Source organism: Nyctereutes procyonoides, unplaced genomic scaffold (assembly GCF_905146905.1).
Source record: "Nyctereutes procyonoides isolate TBG_1078 unplaced genomic scaffold, NYPRO_anot_genome, whole genome shotgun sequence".
NCBI classification, from domain to species: domain Eukaryota; kingdom Metazoa; phylum Chordata; class Mammalia; order Carnivora; family Canidae; genus Nyctereutes; species Nyctereutes procyonoides.
Window position 1 is genome coordinate 43,997,032 of NW_026575049.1, and position 18,284 is coordinate 44,015,315.

General features: G+C 44.8%; 1 protein-coding gene across 3 annotated transcripts in view; it reads left to right on the forward strand.

The window, feature by feature from the left end:
* The window catches only part of AFF3 (ALF transcription elongation factor 3), a 521,186-nt gene that overhangs the window by 464,819 nt on the left and 38,083 nt on the right, over positions 1-18,284 (forward strand). For all 3 annotated transcript variants that reach the window (XM_055329104.1, XM_055329106.1, XM_055329107.1), the window contains exons 11-12: positions 9,324-9,510; positions 15,478-16,578. In XM_055329104.1, the coding sequence (XP_055185079.1) occupies positions 9,324-9,510; positions 15,478-16,578 (1,288 nt within the window). The remainder of the gene's footprint in view (positions 1-9,323; positions 9,511-15,477; positions 16,579-18,284) is intronic.

Consider the following 18,284-nt stretch of genomic DNA (forward strand, 5'->3'; position numbering starts at 1 on the left):
TTTGCCTTGTACTATCAGTGAGTTTATTTTTTAACCAGTGGGTTTTTTCTTTCAATGTTTTCTTTTTTCTACTTGTAGCCTTTTCTATTCTACTCAAAGAAGACCCTTTAACATTTCTTGTAAGGCAAGATTAGTGGTGATGAACTCCTTTAGTATTTGCTTATCTGGGAAACTCTTTCTCTCCTTTAATTCTGAGTGATAATCTTGACAGGCAATGGTTTCAGTTGTCATTTTTTCCCCTTTTCCAGCACTTTAAATATATCCTGACACTCCCTTCTGGCCTACAAAGTTTCTGCTGAAAATCAACTGATAGACTTAAGGAGTTTCCCTTTTATGTGACCATTTTTCTCTTGATGCCTTTAAAATCTCTCTTTATCTTTAACTTTTGTCGTGTTAATTATAATATGTCTTAGTGTGGCTCTCTTTGGGTTCATCTTGTGTGGGATTCTGTGTGCTACCTGGACCAGGATGTCTGTTTCCTTCCACAGGATAGGGAAGTTTTCCACCATTATTTCTTCAGATAAGTTTTCTGTTCCTTTCTCTCTCTTCTCCTTCTGGGACCCAGAAATGTGAAATACATTATGCCTAATGTTGTCTTGAAGGTCCCTTAAACTAACTTCCTTTTCGGGGGACAGGGGAGAGCGGTTCTGATGGGGTGGCTTCCACTATTGTGTCTTCCAGGTCACTAATTCATTCTTCTGTATCATCTAATCTGCTGTTAATTCCCTCTAGTGTATTTTTCACTTCAATTATTATATTCTTCAGTTCTGATTGGTTCTTTCTTATATTTTCTGACTCTTTGTTGAAGTTCTCTCTATGTTCCTCCACATTCTTCTCCCAAGTTTGATGAGTGTCTTTATGACCATTACTTTGAACTCTTTATCGGGTAAATTACTTATCTCTATTTCACTAGGGTTTTTCTGTGATTTTATCTTGTTCTTCTTTTTGGAGCATGTTTCTCTGTCTCTTCATTTTGTCTTACCTTCTGTTTGTTTCTATCAATTAGGCAGAGTAGCTACCTCTCCCAGCCTTGAAGAAGTGGCCTTGTATAGGAGCATTTCCTGTGTTGACTGCATGTGTCTGGTGGCTTTGGCAGGCCAGCTGGAGCTGGAGCTGGAGCTGGAGCTGGAGCAGGTGTAGGCCAGGGGTTCCCAAGGCATGCTGTATCAAAGTTGTTCTGCTGGGATGGCTAGAGTTAGAGTGAACACAGACCAAGGAGTCCCAAGACATGCCATTCTAGGAGCCAGTACAGGCCAGGAGGTCCTGAGGCACTACACCAGGGACTCCCTGGCAGGACAGCTGGAGTAGGCATTAGCAGGGCTGCCCTGGTGGAATGGATGGAGCAGAGCAGATGTGTACCAGGAGGTCCCTGGATGTACCATGCCAAGGCTGCTTTAGTGGGTAGCTCAAGCTGAATCAAGCATGAGCTTGTAGGATCCCAGGGCATGCTGTGTGGGGCTGCCCAAGCAGGAGGGCTGGCGCTGGAACGGGCATGAACCTGGGGGTCCCAAGGCATGCCATGCTGGTGCCTTCTTGGGAGGACTGCTAGAGCTAGTGTAAGCCAGAGGTATGGGGCATAGTGGGCAGCACTAGCAATTTGGCTAGAGTGCCTCAACCCTGTACCACCTACACTATCAAGATGGAAGAGGAACATAAAAAATGGCACTTGCCATCACCCCCAGCCCTGGAGAGAGTTCCAGCAGTTTCTGCCCACTGGCAAATGCTCTACAGTTAGTAAATGGATTTCCTTCACTTTAATCTAGTTTCCCTTTAAACCACTGTTTTTTTGCTGTCCCAGCTGGGTGAATCTGCCCATGGGCCCCTCAGTGGTAACCCTCCCTACTGCAGGTCACCATGTTGGGGATGGGATTTCCATCATTACCAGGTCTCTGTCTCTCCTACTCTTCTCTGTATTCTTTCTACTGTTTGCTGTGAGGAAACTCAAGCAGCCCTCGGTTCTTCTTTAGGAAAAATTATTCTATATGTAGGTATAGATTGAGTGTGTCCACAGGAGGAGGTGAGTTCAGAGTTTTCCTACACTGCCATCTTGGGCCACCCTCTCCAAAAGTGGATTCTTAACAAATGTCACACAAATATCATTCCTAACTCTCATGCCATTTACTCTAAACATAACTTTTAGAGTACTCACCTTTTTATCCTTAACATTTTTCAACCTCCTTTTGTTTGGGTCCTTTTTCTCATAATGATAAATGCATTCTTTATAACATGATCTGCCTAGACATAGACTTTTAAAATCTGAGCTTAATTTCCACAATAAATGGTTTTTGTTTTTGTTTTTTAAGATTTATTTATTTATTTATTTATGATAGACACACACACAGAGAGAGAGAGAGAGAGAGAGAGAGAGGCAGAGACACAGGAAGAGGGAGAAGCAGGCTCCATGCAGGGAACCTGATGTGGGACTCGATCCCAGGACTCCAGGATCACGCCCTGGGCCAAAGGCAGGCGCTAAACGGCTGAGCCACCCAGGGATCCCCAATAAATGGTTTTTAAATAAGTGAATTAATGCCTAATATGGCTAAGTGATAAAAGTAGGCAAAGACTGTAGCAGACACCTGCATGGTTGTTTCATTCATAAACTCTTGATACAATTAACCAGAGCAGAAGTTAGAAGTACTAAGGAGTGAAATTTCCTTTCTACTTGATAAATATCAAGTAGGTCATTCTCATTCTGGGACAAAATACTAATGTACTTTTCCAAATCCTTTATGCTAAATACAACTAAATGCTTAGATAGTATATATAAAACAAACATAGGACTATAAGATAGAAGGCAGATCAGCTAGGCAAATAAGTTCCAAGAAAGGCATGGCAGGTGGTTCACTGGGTTTTCATTTTTCCTCATATAGCTCAGAGCGAATGCTGCAAAAGCCAGCAACCTGGAAATGCCAACAGGCACAGATTTTAAAAAATAAAAATAAAAGCCTCAGGAAAGCTAATTCTCTCTAGTCAAAGAGCCAGGAAGTGAGTATCCTAGCAAGAAGAAAACTTTTAGACAAAAAGTGACTTTCATGGTGTTCCAGCCAAACACCATGGGTGGGGGGGGGGGGTGGAAGTAGCCACATTTCCACCTTTGTTAGGAAAGGCAAAGTTAGAAGCCTTGAGTTCCTTCTCCCCTTGCCCAACTATAAAGAGGTACTCTTCTGTCCCCTTACTGATTTTGTGTTAGTGGAGGGCTACTAAAATAAGTGTTTTTTTTTCTGAAATCCAAAGTCTTATAATATGAAAATGTTCAGGATACAATAGAATATCATTCATCATATCAAGAACCTGGAAAAATCTCAACTTGAATGAGAGAAGACAAACGACAGATGCCAATAGTGGATGACACAAATATTAGAATTACATGACAAGGATTTTAAAGGAACCATTATATTGGGATGCCTGGGTGGCTCAGTGGTTGAGCATCTGCCTTTCGTTCGGGGTGTGATCCCAGGGTCCTGGGATCAGGTCCCACTTCGGGCTCCCTGCATGGAGCCTGCTTCTCCCTTTGCCTGTGTCTCTGCCTCTCTCTTCTCTCTCTCTGTGACTCTCATGAATAAATAAATAAACTCTTTTTTAAAATAAATAAAGGAACCATTATAAAATGCTTCAATATGCAATTAAGAGCATACTTGAAACAAATGAAAATATAGTCTCAGCAAAGAAATAAAAGATATAAAGAGGAACTAAATGTCAATTGCAAAACTGAAAAATACAATAACTGAAATTTAAAAATCCAATGAATGCGTTCAAAAGTAGAATGAGGAAAACATAAGAAAGAATCTGTGAACCTGAAGATAGAATAATAGGTATTGCCAAAATGAATAACAGAGAAGCATAAACTAAAGGGGAAAAAAAGAGAGAGCCTCAAAAATCTATGGAACTATAAAAAAGACCTATCATTTGTATCATTAGAGGCCCAGAAAGAGAGAAGGAAACTCCATACAATAAATGCTATCAAGAAAGAAAAACAGTGGAAACAGTAAAAGTAGGGAAAATATGAGAATTTTTTTTTCTCTTCATGGGGTTTCTAAATTGTATTTGGCAAATGAAGCAAAATTTGAAACATTGTTTGGTGTGATCCTCCAATGTATATAAAAGATATATTTTTTTAAACTTTATTTATTTATTCATGACAGATACACAGAGAGAGAGGCAGAAACACAGGCAGAGGAAGAAGCAGGCTCCATGCAGGAAGCCCCACATGGGACTCAATCCAGGGTCTCCAGGAAGGATCACACCCCAGGCTGAAGGTGGCGCTAAAACACTGGGTCACCGGGGCTGCCCTATAAAAGATATATTTAAGGGAATCCCTGGGTGGCTCAGCCTAGGGAGTGATCCTGAAGTCCCGGGATCAAGTCCCACATCAGGCTCCTGCATGGGGCCTGCTTCTCCCTCTGCCTGTGTCTCTCTGCCTCTCTCTCTCTCTCTCTCTCTCTCTCTCTCTCTCTCTCTCTCTCTGTCTCTCACGGATAAATAAATAAAATCTTTTTTTAAAAAAGATGTATTTAAGATAGTGAAGGAGGTAAGGTTTCTACACTTCACTCAAACTGGTAAAATGACAACAGCAGTAGATTGTGATAAGTTATATATAATGTAGCATCTGGAAAAAAACAATTTAAAATCTGTACGAAGAGAGGAATTCAAAAGCACTATAAGTAAAGCAAAATATAATTCCATTTTTATTTATTATAATTCTATTCTATTTTTGTGGTTGCCAGAAGTAGGGGATGGGAGGGTGGGAGAAATGGGTGAACTGGTTTTGGTTTTTTAGTTTAAATAGAGTGAGTTTAAATATATGTAAATATATATGCACTTATCTACGTATACACATATATAATATATAATTTTAGATATATATAATTCTAAAGCATATTAGAGATAGTCAAAATTATGAGAAATTTATTATGGCTGAGGTTTAGGGATAGACCCAGTAAGGTTAGGATGGAGATCTGATTGAGGACAGACCATGAAGAGCTTCAAAAAGCCATGTTTAACAGAAGACTTGTTCCTGGTGCTATAGCAGAGCAAACCAAAATATTTTATATAGAACCAACAATCCTACCAGTTTTGTGTTTTGGAAGATAAGTTCGGCAGCAGTGAACCTCCTTGTGCCATCTTTTACCACTTTCACTTCTCATAATGTAGATATAGTTTTAGATCAATTAATATCAATAAAGATACTATCAAAAAAAATACTGTTGCTGGAGCACTAATCGCACTTTAGAAATCAAGTGTTTGGAAATTAATACAGAGTGTTCAGTGAGAAGGTGCTGTCGCCCCTTCTAAAACATCGTCATCAGACCAGTACGGGTGGAGTGGCCACAGGAAGTGAGGCTCCTGCTGGGCATCTCAGCTGTCCACACAGTGCCAACCAGGCCGAGAGCCTGCCTCTAAGTTACTTGTGAGCTGAAAGCTTGTGGACAGCTTTGGGTATTTATCCAGACTCCACGATACACTTAGCAAACACCAGCACCCTTGACTGTGAGGTCCAGGATTTGTTAATTAGGTTCCAGATCTGTCTGTATTCAGACTTTGCGCAGCCCAGATTCTGAAAGAAATGTGTCACTGCAGCCAAAGGAAGAGACACAGTAAGCAGATCATTTAGAATAAACCCAAGACCCTCCCAAAGGTGTGTTTGATCCTGACCACTCACAAAACCAGCAAAACATTACATGAAATCAAAATACAAAAAGTAAATAAATCATCTGGGAGAGAACTGTGCTTAAATTATAGGAGATGAAATTTAGAACACATTTAAAGAAATATTCTCTGAAAGGAAAAAGTATTAAAATTGGAAGATCACAGGAGGTGCTGAAATCCCCTTAAATACTTTCTTTATTGGAGAAGAGAGGTTGTACCACTTTTAAAGGTTAAATCCATTTTTTAAAAAAACTCATTAACCCAGTGATAGATTTTCTCTATTGATTTTTTCATTCAGTAGTCACATGTAAATGCTCGTTATGTCCCAGCCATGGTGCTAAGTTTGATGACAGGAAGACTTTCATTCCATTATCTCATTAATGTTGTCACATCTGTAGTCTCCATGGCACCATGTTCCTGAAATGGCATAGGGTCCAGAAACTCTCTTAAAAGTTGGCTAAGACTGTGTCATCATGTCAATTAATTAGTTTTATCATTTTAGGAAAAAGTTAATTTTTAATTAAATTAATATTTTTTAATATCTTCGGTATGGAAACATAACAACTTCTTGGCACACTAACATGCTCAGTCTGCAATTTGAAATAAATTGAGTCTAAAGTCTTCTTTCCAGAAGGTCTTTCTGATACATCTTTTTCCATCTTCTTGATTCCATGACTCCCAAGAGCCCTCCTGATTTAACTGATCTCATCCTTCTGTTGGTATTAGTCTATAGTGATGACCATCCTTGGCTTCCTCATCTCTTCTGCTACCCTCCCCTCCCTGCTGCAGAGGCCCATGGAGGCACAGCAACTGCCTGCACTCATGGCAACAACATTTGTTGAGTCGAAGCCAGAATGACTAGTTGTCCCTCAAGGACCTCTGCATCAAGACTAATTACTGGAACAGCCTCCATGGAGGTTGAGATAGTTATCTTGATCCCACAACTGGAGGCTTGACAGTCTTTCCAGGCTCCCATCCTTAACATGAATTGTTTCTGGCAACATATTCTCTACCCAGACCATTGAAACACAAATATATTCAATCCCGCCCACAGAAGCATGGTAAGCCTCACAGCCCTTACAACCAAAGCCTAAAGAAAAACCTAAAATTCTTGGCTCTCTCAATTGTCTTAAAAACAAATAATAGTTACACTAGTAGAACTGTCATTTTAGGTGAATTTCCTCCCTTAATTTAAGGGAGGAAAACATAAAAGTATAAGACTTTCCTGCCAATCTAATTCAGATCAGAGATTCTCTCTCCTTGGACTAGTATGTCTCATTACTATAGGACAGCAGTCATAAAAGGAAGGCAGCATGGTAACTGTTTAATGGACATTTTCTCAGAAATTAAAGTGCCGCTTTTCAAAAGACAGTCAATCACTTTGTGGTGCAAGCCCCAGGGAATTGCACACACATTGCTGTTTCTGCTGCACACACAATGCCCAGGTACACACAGCACCAGCATCACATGTTCCTTTGTGGTTTGAATTAAAGTAAGTAGAATGTCCTGCCCAGTGATCAAAGCCTTTGACCATCACATGAAATCCATCAAAATACTCTTTATTCATAATAATTTCCCTGTCTTCAGCAATGTCATTCCAAAGCTTGGCAGGGACACATATCTCTTTCCTCCACCATGTGTTGCTTTGCTGTTTGGGGGTTTTGGAGGAGAGGGTGTTTGGAGTTTTTCCCCAGTGTTTTGGGGGTCTCCTGACAAACTATTATCGATCTCAGATGTTCATGTTGGGTCAGAATCTTTTTTTTTTAATTTTTATTTATTTATGACAGTCACACAGATAGAGAGAGGCAGAGACACAGGCAGAGGGAGAAGCAGACTCCATGCACTGGGAGCCTGACGTGGGATTCGATCCCGGGTCTCCAGGATCACGCCCTGGGCCAAAGGCAGGCGCTAAACCGCTGCGCCACCCAGGGATCCCTGGGTCAGAATCTAATAGTTGGTTTTTTTTTTGTTTTTTTTTTTTATGACTCCACTGATAGTAGCCATCTCTACTCAGCCAACAGGAAAAATGGATTTTAGTTCATAAAGGAAGAAAGAAATATTACAGCCCTTTGATCACTAACATTCCCTTTCCCACCTCTGTCTAAAGATCCGGGATTCCTCACTCAACACCAGACACAAACAGTAGCCTGGTAAAGAAACCACTACAGCTCAGGCAAGGCATAAATGTGCTGGTGTTGTCTAATGTTGAAGAATTTTGTCAGACAGTAGGAATGGACCATGACTTTGGTGGGAGAAATGTTCCCACCAAACAATGTTCCCCCACTAGGGAAGGTTATGTTCTGGCTCCACTTTTCTCTATCTAACCCTGTAGTTCAAAACGATGCTTCCATTTTCAGATGTATCCTACAAGATAGCTTCTTGGCTGGTCATTCTTCTAGAAGAAGTAAGGCTCAATGAATATTAACCTCCCTCCCTGCCCCCACACTGAGGATTTATGAGAATCTGTCCTTGGGCAAAGACACTTGTCAGAGATTTAAGGGGTAGGTGAAAGGATGGTTCACCTTGTCTAGGCTGCTTCGCACTTAGAGCCATAAACCCTGACAAGCTCCGCTCACCCCTGGCTTTCCCTGAAGTCCAGTCCTGATGAAACAGTAGTCACAGTTGGAAGTGGCAAGCAGATATTTGCTGACTCAACATTAAAAAATGACCACTGCATTTTCTGGGTTCAGAATTTGACCTCAAAAGAACAGATTCAGGCATGTTGCAATGCAGTTAATAAAGGACTCTAAAGATGTTGTATAGTATGTGAGTACCGAAACTTCCTTTTTGGCTCAAACACTCTCTGGGTTGGTGTGTCCTATTTGCATTTTTGTGATTAATTAATTACCATTACAAACTGCCCACTTTTCCTGTTGTCTTTGAGTATATAATGATGACTTCTGGCAAATTTCAGCATGGATATGAACATCAAGCATTTGAACGTTTAAAACATTTGAACATTTGAAATGCCGTTACTATAAGCCACCACACTGGGGTTAAATTTTAAAGTCTGGAATATATGAAAATGGGTAAAGGATGAAGCCTCAGTTCTTTAATGAAGGGCTCAAAATGAAAGTTACTGTTTATACAGCAAGCCAGCTCCTACAAACACTCCAGCACTCAACTCCATGGGCAGGAAGAGGTAGGAAGTAGGACTATATAACTTTGTTGATGCTCCAGTCTCTAGAACCTTTCAACAGGCCATGAAAGCACAATGCTGTGCCCTTCCTTGCAGCCCACTTCCTAAAAGAAAGCAAACAGGTATTTTCAGTCTCTACAAAATATTTCAAGCATTTTGGATTTCCCTGCATTTTTTGTAGCTGATTGGATCAGGGGTGCATTTGCAAAGCCATTCCCAGAAACAGTCATTCTGAAATGACACCACCAGCCCCCCTTCTTAAAGCACCACCAGATAGTGAGGGCCCGACTAGCAAGGGACACCAACTCTCATTCCCAATTTTATTTATATACATTTTTTTTTTTTTTTTAAACCATGAGGATGCCTTTGACCTGATGATTGCTCTTCAGGCTCCAGGTGGTGGTTGACAGACACGCAGCCAGTGTGCTGCTTCTCTCCTTTGGTCGAATGACAGCTTGCTTGCTCGGTGGCGGCGTTTTGTGTTTGCTCACTTGGCTTTCCTTCCCTCTTCTTCCCGGGGGGCCTCGTGGGCTGGCAGCACCGTGGTCCAGCAGGCCAACTGCAGAGCCTCTGTGCCTTCCAGCAAGGGCAGCAGCAGTGGCAGTAGCAGCAGCGGCAGCAGCTCCTCCAGTGACTCGGAGAGCAGCTCTGGATCTGACTCGGAGACCGAGAGCAGTTCCAGCGAGAGTGAGGGCAGCAAGCCTCCCCACTACTCCAGCCCCGAGGTAAGAGCCTGAGAGCCTCCTAGCCTGAGCCCCCCGGGGCAGCCGGCTGTGCTTCTCTCTCTAAGGTGAGCGCAGTAAATCCCTGGAGTCTGGTTCTCACACCTACCCCCTCCCTGGGCTCGGGCAGCAGACAGCGACTGGCCCCACTGGCTGGGAGGCCACCACCCATGGCAGCGGGTCAGGGTCTGTCTGGGCTCATCATTTTCCCCACTCTGCCCCCTGCTTGCAGCTCTCCTAACTACAGAGCTCCCTTTGAAGTATAGAAACTTCATCTTTCATTGTCCAAAAATCTCTATGTTGACTTCTAGAAATTTCCAAGTATGCCATATACATCACTGCCTGGAAATAACCTCTGGATCAGGTCTCCCTAAGGGTTAGTGGAGGCAATAACTAGACGGGGCAGTTCACTGCCTGGGAAGTGTGGCCCACCCATAAATCAGGGGGAAAGGAGTTTTATGGATTAGACATGGTTAGAATCCTACCTTTTTGCAGTTTGTCATGGTTTAGAAGAACAAGGGCTATAAATATTAATAAAACCTTCGTAACTGTGTTTTCTTTGTGAAAATATAAAAAGAAAAATTAGCATCGACCTACAAATAATAATGAAACCTTTTATGGCTATGATGAGTATCTATGTGGAAGATTTAGGTGCCTCATATAAAAGCATTATAAGGTACCAATAAAAACCATTGCTATTTCTACTTTAAAGGGGAAAGGGGGAAATTAAATAGTAATTCAGTGCATAGAGATTCTTGGGAGAGAGTTGAAAGCAAACTTCTCAAGTCCCTGAATCTGTAAAGGTAGACTTTGATTGCTAAAGAAAGCATAAAACAGTTTCTTCTTGGGTATATAAACATTTGACATTACCACAGATTATAGGATTTCCATTTTTTGCCCACAGTCCCTCTGTACCACTCTGGGGCGAAAATTTCTAAATAGGCTCTGAAAACCAAAGCCACTTTTACAAACCCTGGCAGTGAGAGGGAAGCACCATTAAGGGCCTACACAACCCACATTCCCAGCTTTGGGTCTGTGCCTCAGGACATCATCACACCCAAAGCAATTGTCTTTTTATCTGCAGTTCATAGACTACTCTTAAATTCCCTCAGATTTTTCCCCTTCCAGTCTCTTCCCAAGAGGCTGAGGCTTTTTGCAGAAGCATCAAGAATGTCCCCACGCTGCATATTCCTTCTTCGGCAACCTTTCTACTCTGCACTGAGAGCTCTCCATTCATCCCAAAATCATCCATCTCTCCATATCTCCTCCATTTTTCTCTCCTTTCCATGACGCTCACCTCCTCCCCACTCCCTCTCTCTCTATTTCTGTATCTATACATAGAAGGGGAAGGCCCTTAGCAGCATTAACCTGTAAATGCCATAAGTTGCTATAACCCTGATCGTCCCAGAAACTAAATTCTTATTCCTTCTTCATACTTGCAGTCATTCATTCACCCATTTAGTGTGCATTTGACAAATATTTACCAAGCATCGGCCATGGACTTGGTGCTTGGCTCTGGAGTACAGTAATTATCTGACAGGAAAGGTCTCCGTCTTCAGAGAACTGACGTTCTAATAGGAAGAATTTGAAACAAACAAAAAAATACAGGCATTAAATGGGCTTCTTTAAAGCCAGCTTTGTAAAGCTAGAATTTGTTGAGAAACTCCAGAATATTTCGTTATAAGAAATAATGGCAACAGAGACATCACAAGAGCCAAGGGGGCCAGTGGAGAGGTGTAAGAGGTATTCATGTCCGTGAATAACCCTGCTTTGAAGGTGAAATTCATGAATGTGGAGTCTTATTTTCATGCTGCAATGGGAATCCTGGAGCTACTGGCTAAACGTAGTCTAAGAGAAGTACAGTTAAAAAGTGCTTGCAGCACATTCTTTCTAAATGTCATTGAGATAATTACAAAGATTTGAACTCCTTGGTGATGAAAGGAAGCTCTCACCAGGGAGCTTCTAGCCTCACCTCTCCGAGGAGAGGAATGCAGGTCTAGTGAAGCCGTCCTAAAAGTTTAAGTTGCCTGAGGCCACAGAGTTTTTCATTCTTGCTTCACTGTGCAGAGGGAATGCAGAAGTGACAAGCAATATATGATGTAATACCCATGCTGCACATTGCTTCCTTCCACTGGAATGGAATGTATCCGTTGGAGTAAAAAGTAAGGTTTCTTTTAATGTTTTTCCCAAGATTAATACAGACACTCACCCTTTAGAACAAAAATGAGTTTGCAGAATGAAGATTGCAAAGACAGGACGTAGCTTTTCATGGCTCACTCTCCCCAGCGTCTGTTTTACTGGGGCTGAGCTGGCCCAGGTCACCTTAAGGTGACTGGTGAGACTCGTGCCCCTGACCCTCAAAAGACAATCAGACTCTGTATATCCACACACCTCGCATTCCACAGCACAGACAGTTCATGCTGCTGCTTTAAAGCAAAATGCTCCTGGCCCTCCCTTTCCTCCCAGTACCATCCTGATGTGGGAATAGAAGGAGGCGCAGGCGCTCCTGAGGTTCCAAGGCACCTGCTTACTCCCCTTCAACGTGCCAGCACTGGAAACCCACTGGGCTGGGCTGAGTTTCATCTGAACTGTTTTTCATGGCTCTGGTTGTAGCAATCCACTGCATTTTACCTGAATCACCGTGGGTAATATATCTGCAGCTAGCACGGCGGAGCCACTGTAAACTGTTTCCATCACTACAGATCCCCTCTCTACAGCCTGATATTTGCTTCCTTGTCTCAGCCCAGTTTTCTTGACTTGAGTCTCATCATCTTTCCTGGCATGGTGCATCCTTTCATGTCAGAGCATTCACGGGGGGATGCACCTTCCCCCTCAGCTAGCACTGCACACGAGCACACAGAGCTCCCTAGAGCAGTGTTCCACAAGTCATAGGTGCTGTGTGGGACAAAGAGAGCCTGGTCACATGATTTTGAGGAGTGTCAGGATAAAGTCAGTTTAATTCATCTTTTAGCTCTTCACCATTTTTTTTTTCTCTTCACCATTTAAACTTCCTTGGCCACAATTGCCTCCTCCCCACAATGGTGAATATTCCTGTCCTGCCTCATCTATAAAGCTGTTCTAAGGAATAAGTGATATAATTTGAGCAAAAGCCCAATGACATTCGCATTTTGTTCTTACTAGGAGCAAAGTCACAGCACTTGACCTCCCTAACCTATTACAGACAGATACGGGTTTAGTCTTGGTAGCTCTGCAGCTTTGGACATGTCACTTAACCTCTCTTAGCCTCATCTTCAAACTAGGGATCATAATATTTCTGATCTGTATAGATTAAATTAGATGATATGTGTAAAGTGGGGAGCATACTGTAGGTGTTCAGCCATGAGAGATGGCTGTAAGATGAAAGATGCCCTTGAAAACCAGCCCAAGGCATTTGGATTTCTTCTGAGAGGCAATCAGAGGTCATCGTAGATCCTTAAGAAAGGGAGTGTGATTTAGTGATGTGTTGAAAATGGTACTTGAGACTGATTTTTTCAGCTGTGAAGTGCAGGAAAAAATGACCCTAAAGCACATCAGGCAATGGGCTCATACTAAATTTATTAAATTCTCCCCTTCACTGTTAATGCTCCCATCAGGAAATTTTAGTGCAAATCTCCCTGTGTGCAGCCGTGTTTTGGGCTGTGTTCTCTCACGTAAGGTGTAAGCTACAGAAAGCTCAGTGTGGTGGGAGTGAGGGTGAGCTAGTGTTAAACATGGTGGCAGGGCCAGTGTGAGTGCATGCTCTGCCATAAATGTTTGCACCCTCCCCCCAAACGTGTCCCCTTTCTGCAAGAGGCCCCTTCAGCATCCATTCAGATTGGCCATGTCCCATTACACTAGGGAAGCTGAGGCACACAAGTCATCAAGTTGCCAATGGTCATGTAGAGAGAGAAGTGGGACAAGGAGGAGATGCTATCTGAAGCCATACATTGTTTGCCACCAAATTAGCTTTCATTCACACTCAGCTAATCCCAGGAAAGGTGAGAGCTTCCCCTTGGCCACAGAGCTATTTTGTGCCCTGTTGTCCTGCTCTCTCTATTGCATGCATCTCCCATTGCAGTATGGGCTGGGCGTGCTGTTAGGATTCCTGTGCTCCCTTTCTCTGGAGAAACCAAAATAAAGTGAGGTCAGAACTTAAATAGAACAACTTAGACATGCAAAATGATAACTTTTTGTTCTTTTGCATCTTGCCCTGGTCCTTTTGGTATATGAAAACAAACAAACAAAGTCCAATCAAAGGCCACATTCCCCATCGAGTCCATGAGGGTCTCCCCTCATCCCTATGTCCCAGGGTAAAGCCTCTCCATCCTCACTGCCATGGGAGAAGGGCCCCAGATCCTTGTGCTGGCCTCCCCTGAAATGTCATTTGTCCTTCCCAGTCACTGGACACTTTATGTGGTGTTCCCTGAAGTACAGTTGACCTCATCTCTTTTGGGGGAACCAGCAGGATGTCCATGGTCCCTGCCACAGCCCCAGTGCCTGGTGCCCATACTCTGTGGCCTCTTCATCTTGGCCCCAGGCATCTCTAGCCCATCAGAGGCTTCCCATGTCTTAAGCTGTGTCCAGCCCCAGCTGACTCCATGACGTTGCCTGCACCACTCCCCTCAAATCCTTGCTGCATGTGCCTGTGCCCCCAAGGTCTGCACTGAACCTGGACCTCATTGTTGAAAAACAAATTTTGACACATACAGACAAGATTTAGGAAAGTATTCTGTATGAAAAAGTATGAAAAAGATTTTCTCCTCCAAGGGAGCATGACTTGCTCTAGACTTGAACCAATCAAGTTTAAATGCAAAAGGTAAGCAGTGCCTCCTTTATTGACTGGAAACTAATCTCCTGAAACAATGGATGCCACAAATTCAGAGGGTGGGAGGCCACAGGGAAGGAAAAATACATCACTTTAAAAAGTCAAAAATATTTCCCCCATGTCATGTGCAGTCACAAATAGGAAAACACTCTAATGTTTTTACACTTACCAGTACACCCTTTTTTCTATTAATAATCATAGATGCTGGAAAAAAATGGACTTGTATTAGAATTCAAAAGTATTTACACTCTGTAAAATCATCAATTCTTAGCCTTTTTATGAGCCATAGATCTCTAGAGACTTGAATGAAAACTCTGGACCTCTCTCAGAAAAAAGGCATCTACACAGCACCCTGTGTCAGGGTGTTCACAGACTCCCTGGAACCAATCCGTGGGGCAGAGTTTAAAACCTATACAGCCATGATTTGCTCTAAGTTAACAAAACCGCGTGCAGAAAAAGTTCCGTTCCCATCATCATTTCCGCTTCTGAAACATTTCCAGCAAAGCAGAATGGAAGCAGGTTGAGGATGAACTAACCAAATCCAGCTGGCAAAGCATATGGGGCACACGAGTTCCCTTTGAAATAGGAGTTCTCTGCCACTAAACAAGCCACCCCCCCCCAAAAAAAAGTTACTGCTTCTACTGTTAAATTACCATACCCTACTTGCCTTCACCACGGAAATTATATGTTAATTGCTTGGGATTACAGGTTCTATTTAGTCCCCCCTTTTAATTTCCTCTGAATTTTTCAGTCTTACAAAAAAATGTGTGCTTTAACGTTCAGCGCCTCCATACTATCCCCCAGTTAATCCTGGAATCTCAAGTTTATGTATGTATGATTATAAAAAATATACATCGTATAACACTCAAAAGGGCTGGAAACCAGTTCTCATGAAGCACAGGGATGGCCTCTGATTTTTTCCAAATAGGTTTCATACTACTGCGCTGATACATAAGTGCCTCGGGACAGAAAAGGGACACCATCCCTGCGTCCCGTGGGCCAGTCCAGCCGTGGCCACACACACCTACTGCTTCCATTTTGCTGTTGCTTGCAGCCCCTTGGTTTTCTGTTCAGATACTTAGGGGAGTAAGTGAAGATTCAGAGCAGCCGAGCATCTTTTAAGTGAGTCTAATAAAAGATGTTTGTTGCCGGTTTTCTGCTTTTAGGCTGAACCAGCGTCCTCTAACAAGTGGCAGCTGGACAAATGGCTAAACAAAGTTAATCCCCACAAGCCACCTATTCTGATCCAAAATGAGAGCCACGGGCCAGAGAGCAATCAATACTACGCTCCTGCGAAAGAGGAAGTGCAGGACTGTGCGAAGCTGGCCGACGTGTGCCAAGCCAGCCTGCGAGACAAGGACATCAAGAGCGCCTGCAAGGAGGAGCAGAGGCCAAGGACTGCGAACAAGGCCCCGGGGAGCAAGGGAGTGAAGCAGAAGTCCCCGCCCGCCGCCGTGGCCGTGGCCGTGAGCGCAGCCGCCCAGCCGCCCGCCGTGCCCGGTGCGCCCGCCGAGAGCACACCTGCGCCCGCCCGGAGGGCCGCGGGCAAGAAGCCCACCCGGCGCACCGACAGGACCGCCGCCGGCGACGCCACCAACTGCCACCGGCCCGAGGAGCCCGCGGCTGCCGATGCGCTGGGGGCGAGCGTGGTGGGCCCCCCGGAGCCCGCCAAGACCAGGCCCTGCGGCAACAGCAGAACGAGCCACCGCAAGGAGCTGCGCTCCTCGGTGACCTGCGAGAAGCGCCGCACGCGGGGGCTGAGCAGGATCGTCCCCAAATCCAAGGAGTTCATAGACACAGAATCCTCCTCTTCCTCCTCCTCCTCGGACTCGGACCTGGAGTCTGAGCAAGAGGAGTACCCTCTGTCCAAAGCGCAGGCCGTGGCCGCCGCCGCCTCCTCGGCGAGTGACCAGAGGCTGAAGGAGGCTGCGGGCCCCATCAGCAGTGGCGGTGGCCCCCGGGCCCCCGTAGGCTCCATCAATGCCAGGACCACCAGCGACATTGCCAAGGAGCTGGAGGAGCAGTTCTACACGCTCGTCCCTTTCGGCCGCAACGAACTTCTCTCCCCCTTGAAGGACAGCGATGAGGTCAGGTCTCTCTGGGTCAAAATTGACCTGACCCTGCTGTCCAGGATCCCAGAACACCTGCCCCAGGAGCCCGGGGTCTTGAATGCCCCTGCAGCCAAGGACGCCGAGAGCACGCAGCCAAGCCATCCGTCTGACGCTCCTGCCGAAAAGGCTTTGCCAAAATCCAAGAGGAAACGCAAGGTGGGCCTGGGGCTGAAGGTGGGCGGGGAGGGAGGGCTGGCTTTCCCTTAAGTCGTGGGGAAGTGGGGAAGCCCACGGGGGCTGCTGGTCCGCAGTGGACAGGCAGCGGGAGTGTTACGTGTGTCCTTGCTCAGCAAACATTCCTGTAGCACCAGGTATATGCCACACACATAAGTACTTGACGTAGATTAACTCCATTAAATCCTCAGAACTGCTTGATGACGAAACACCACTCGTAGTCCCATTTTATCGGTAGAGATCATTAAGCCCAGTCCCACAGCAGGTGGATAGGCATACGAGAAATCCTTACCAAGTGTGTGCACAGGCAGGCTGGCTGCTGGACCAGTAGAAAGGCTGATCACGTGGTGCACCTCACTCTTTGCTGGAAGGGACAGGGGACCTTGACCAGTCATGGACCTAAGAAGCCAAGAGCCTCGTAGAGTTTAAGGCTGTGACTAGGGTGAAGCATGAAATAAGTGCCGGCCGCCTGGTGGTGGGTGGACGGGCCTAGGAGGGGGAGCACCAGCCTGCTACTCCCGGTAACCTTGACCAAGGAGAACCCAGTGGTTGAGAGGGCCTGGGAACAGGGACCTGAGGAGAAGGAAGAGAAACATTGAGTCATCAGGGAACCGGGGATGATGTGGCACCAAAAAAGAGAACCCAGAGCGAACCGGGAAGGCGCGGAGTAAGAAAGATGGCCCAAATGCAGAGAGAGCTGGCCACCCATCTGGAAGCAGACCCAGATATCCAGCAGTGTTTGCAGACGCTTGAGGGCAGGAATAACTTCACCATAAATTAAAGCCAATTTTGAGGAGTTTGAGCCCCTCCTGTTATGGTTACCTTCAAAAGTAAGTTGTTACCACAGCAAAAAATATCAGGGGTGATAAACCAAAGATTGCAGTATTGTGGATGGTTCCAAATTTAGAAGAAAATCTTTAACAACACTTGACGTACATATTATGAGCCCATGAGTGATGCTGTTTCAGCACTTTGTACATATTCATTCATTCAATCTTTATGACTTTATGAGGCAAGTATTTTTGTCACAGTGGTTTTACAGATGAGAGAACTGAAGCCCAGGGAGCCTAAAGCATCTTGCACCAGGTTCACACAAGGGCTAGGGGTGAACCCGGCCTGTCTGGCTCCAGGCTTTCCAATAAAAAGTCAGTCTGAAGGTTGTGTAGTACTTTCCCCACAGGGCCCCTGCCCAGAAGGACTCTGTGCTTGGAATTTAATGCTTGTGGTTGCCATCTTGAAAGTCATTTTCTCTCTGAACTTGTGTTTTTCAGTGTGGCATGATGGAGGGGACCTGTGGAACTCTGACATACACGTGGTCCTACCTCCTGCCTGGTTCCCCCAGGACAGGTTCTGCTGGCCCTTTGGCCCCTCAGCACTCCAAAGTTAGCAAAACGGCTTCCAGAAGAAGTTTCCATCATCACTCCCATACTGAAACACTTATGGCAACACATTGTAGAAGCAGGCCCTGTGCAGCCTTCCGGTCCCCATCTCCCTCCAGGCACCTGCACTGCTCCCCAAAGCCAGGGGCCAAGGCAGGTTAACATAGGCATCTCACCCAACCCTAACCCAGGACCTGAGAGGTCTCAGAGAGGGGACTGCAATCTCCTAGGGGTTGCAGATTTGCCTGGGGGTTGAGGGGTGGGCCATGGAAAGGGGAAATACCTGGCTGGACTTCCCTGCCTCTATAC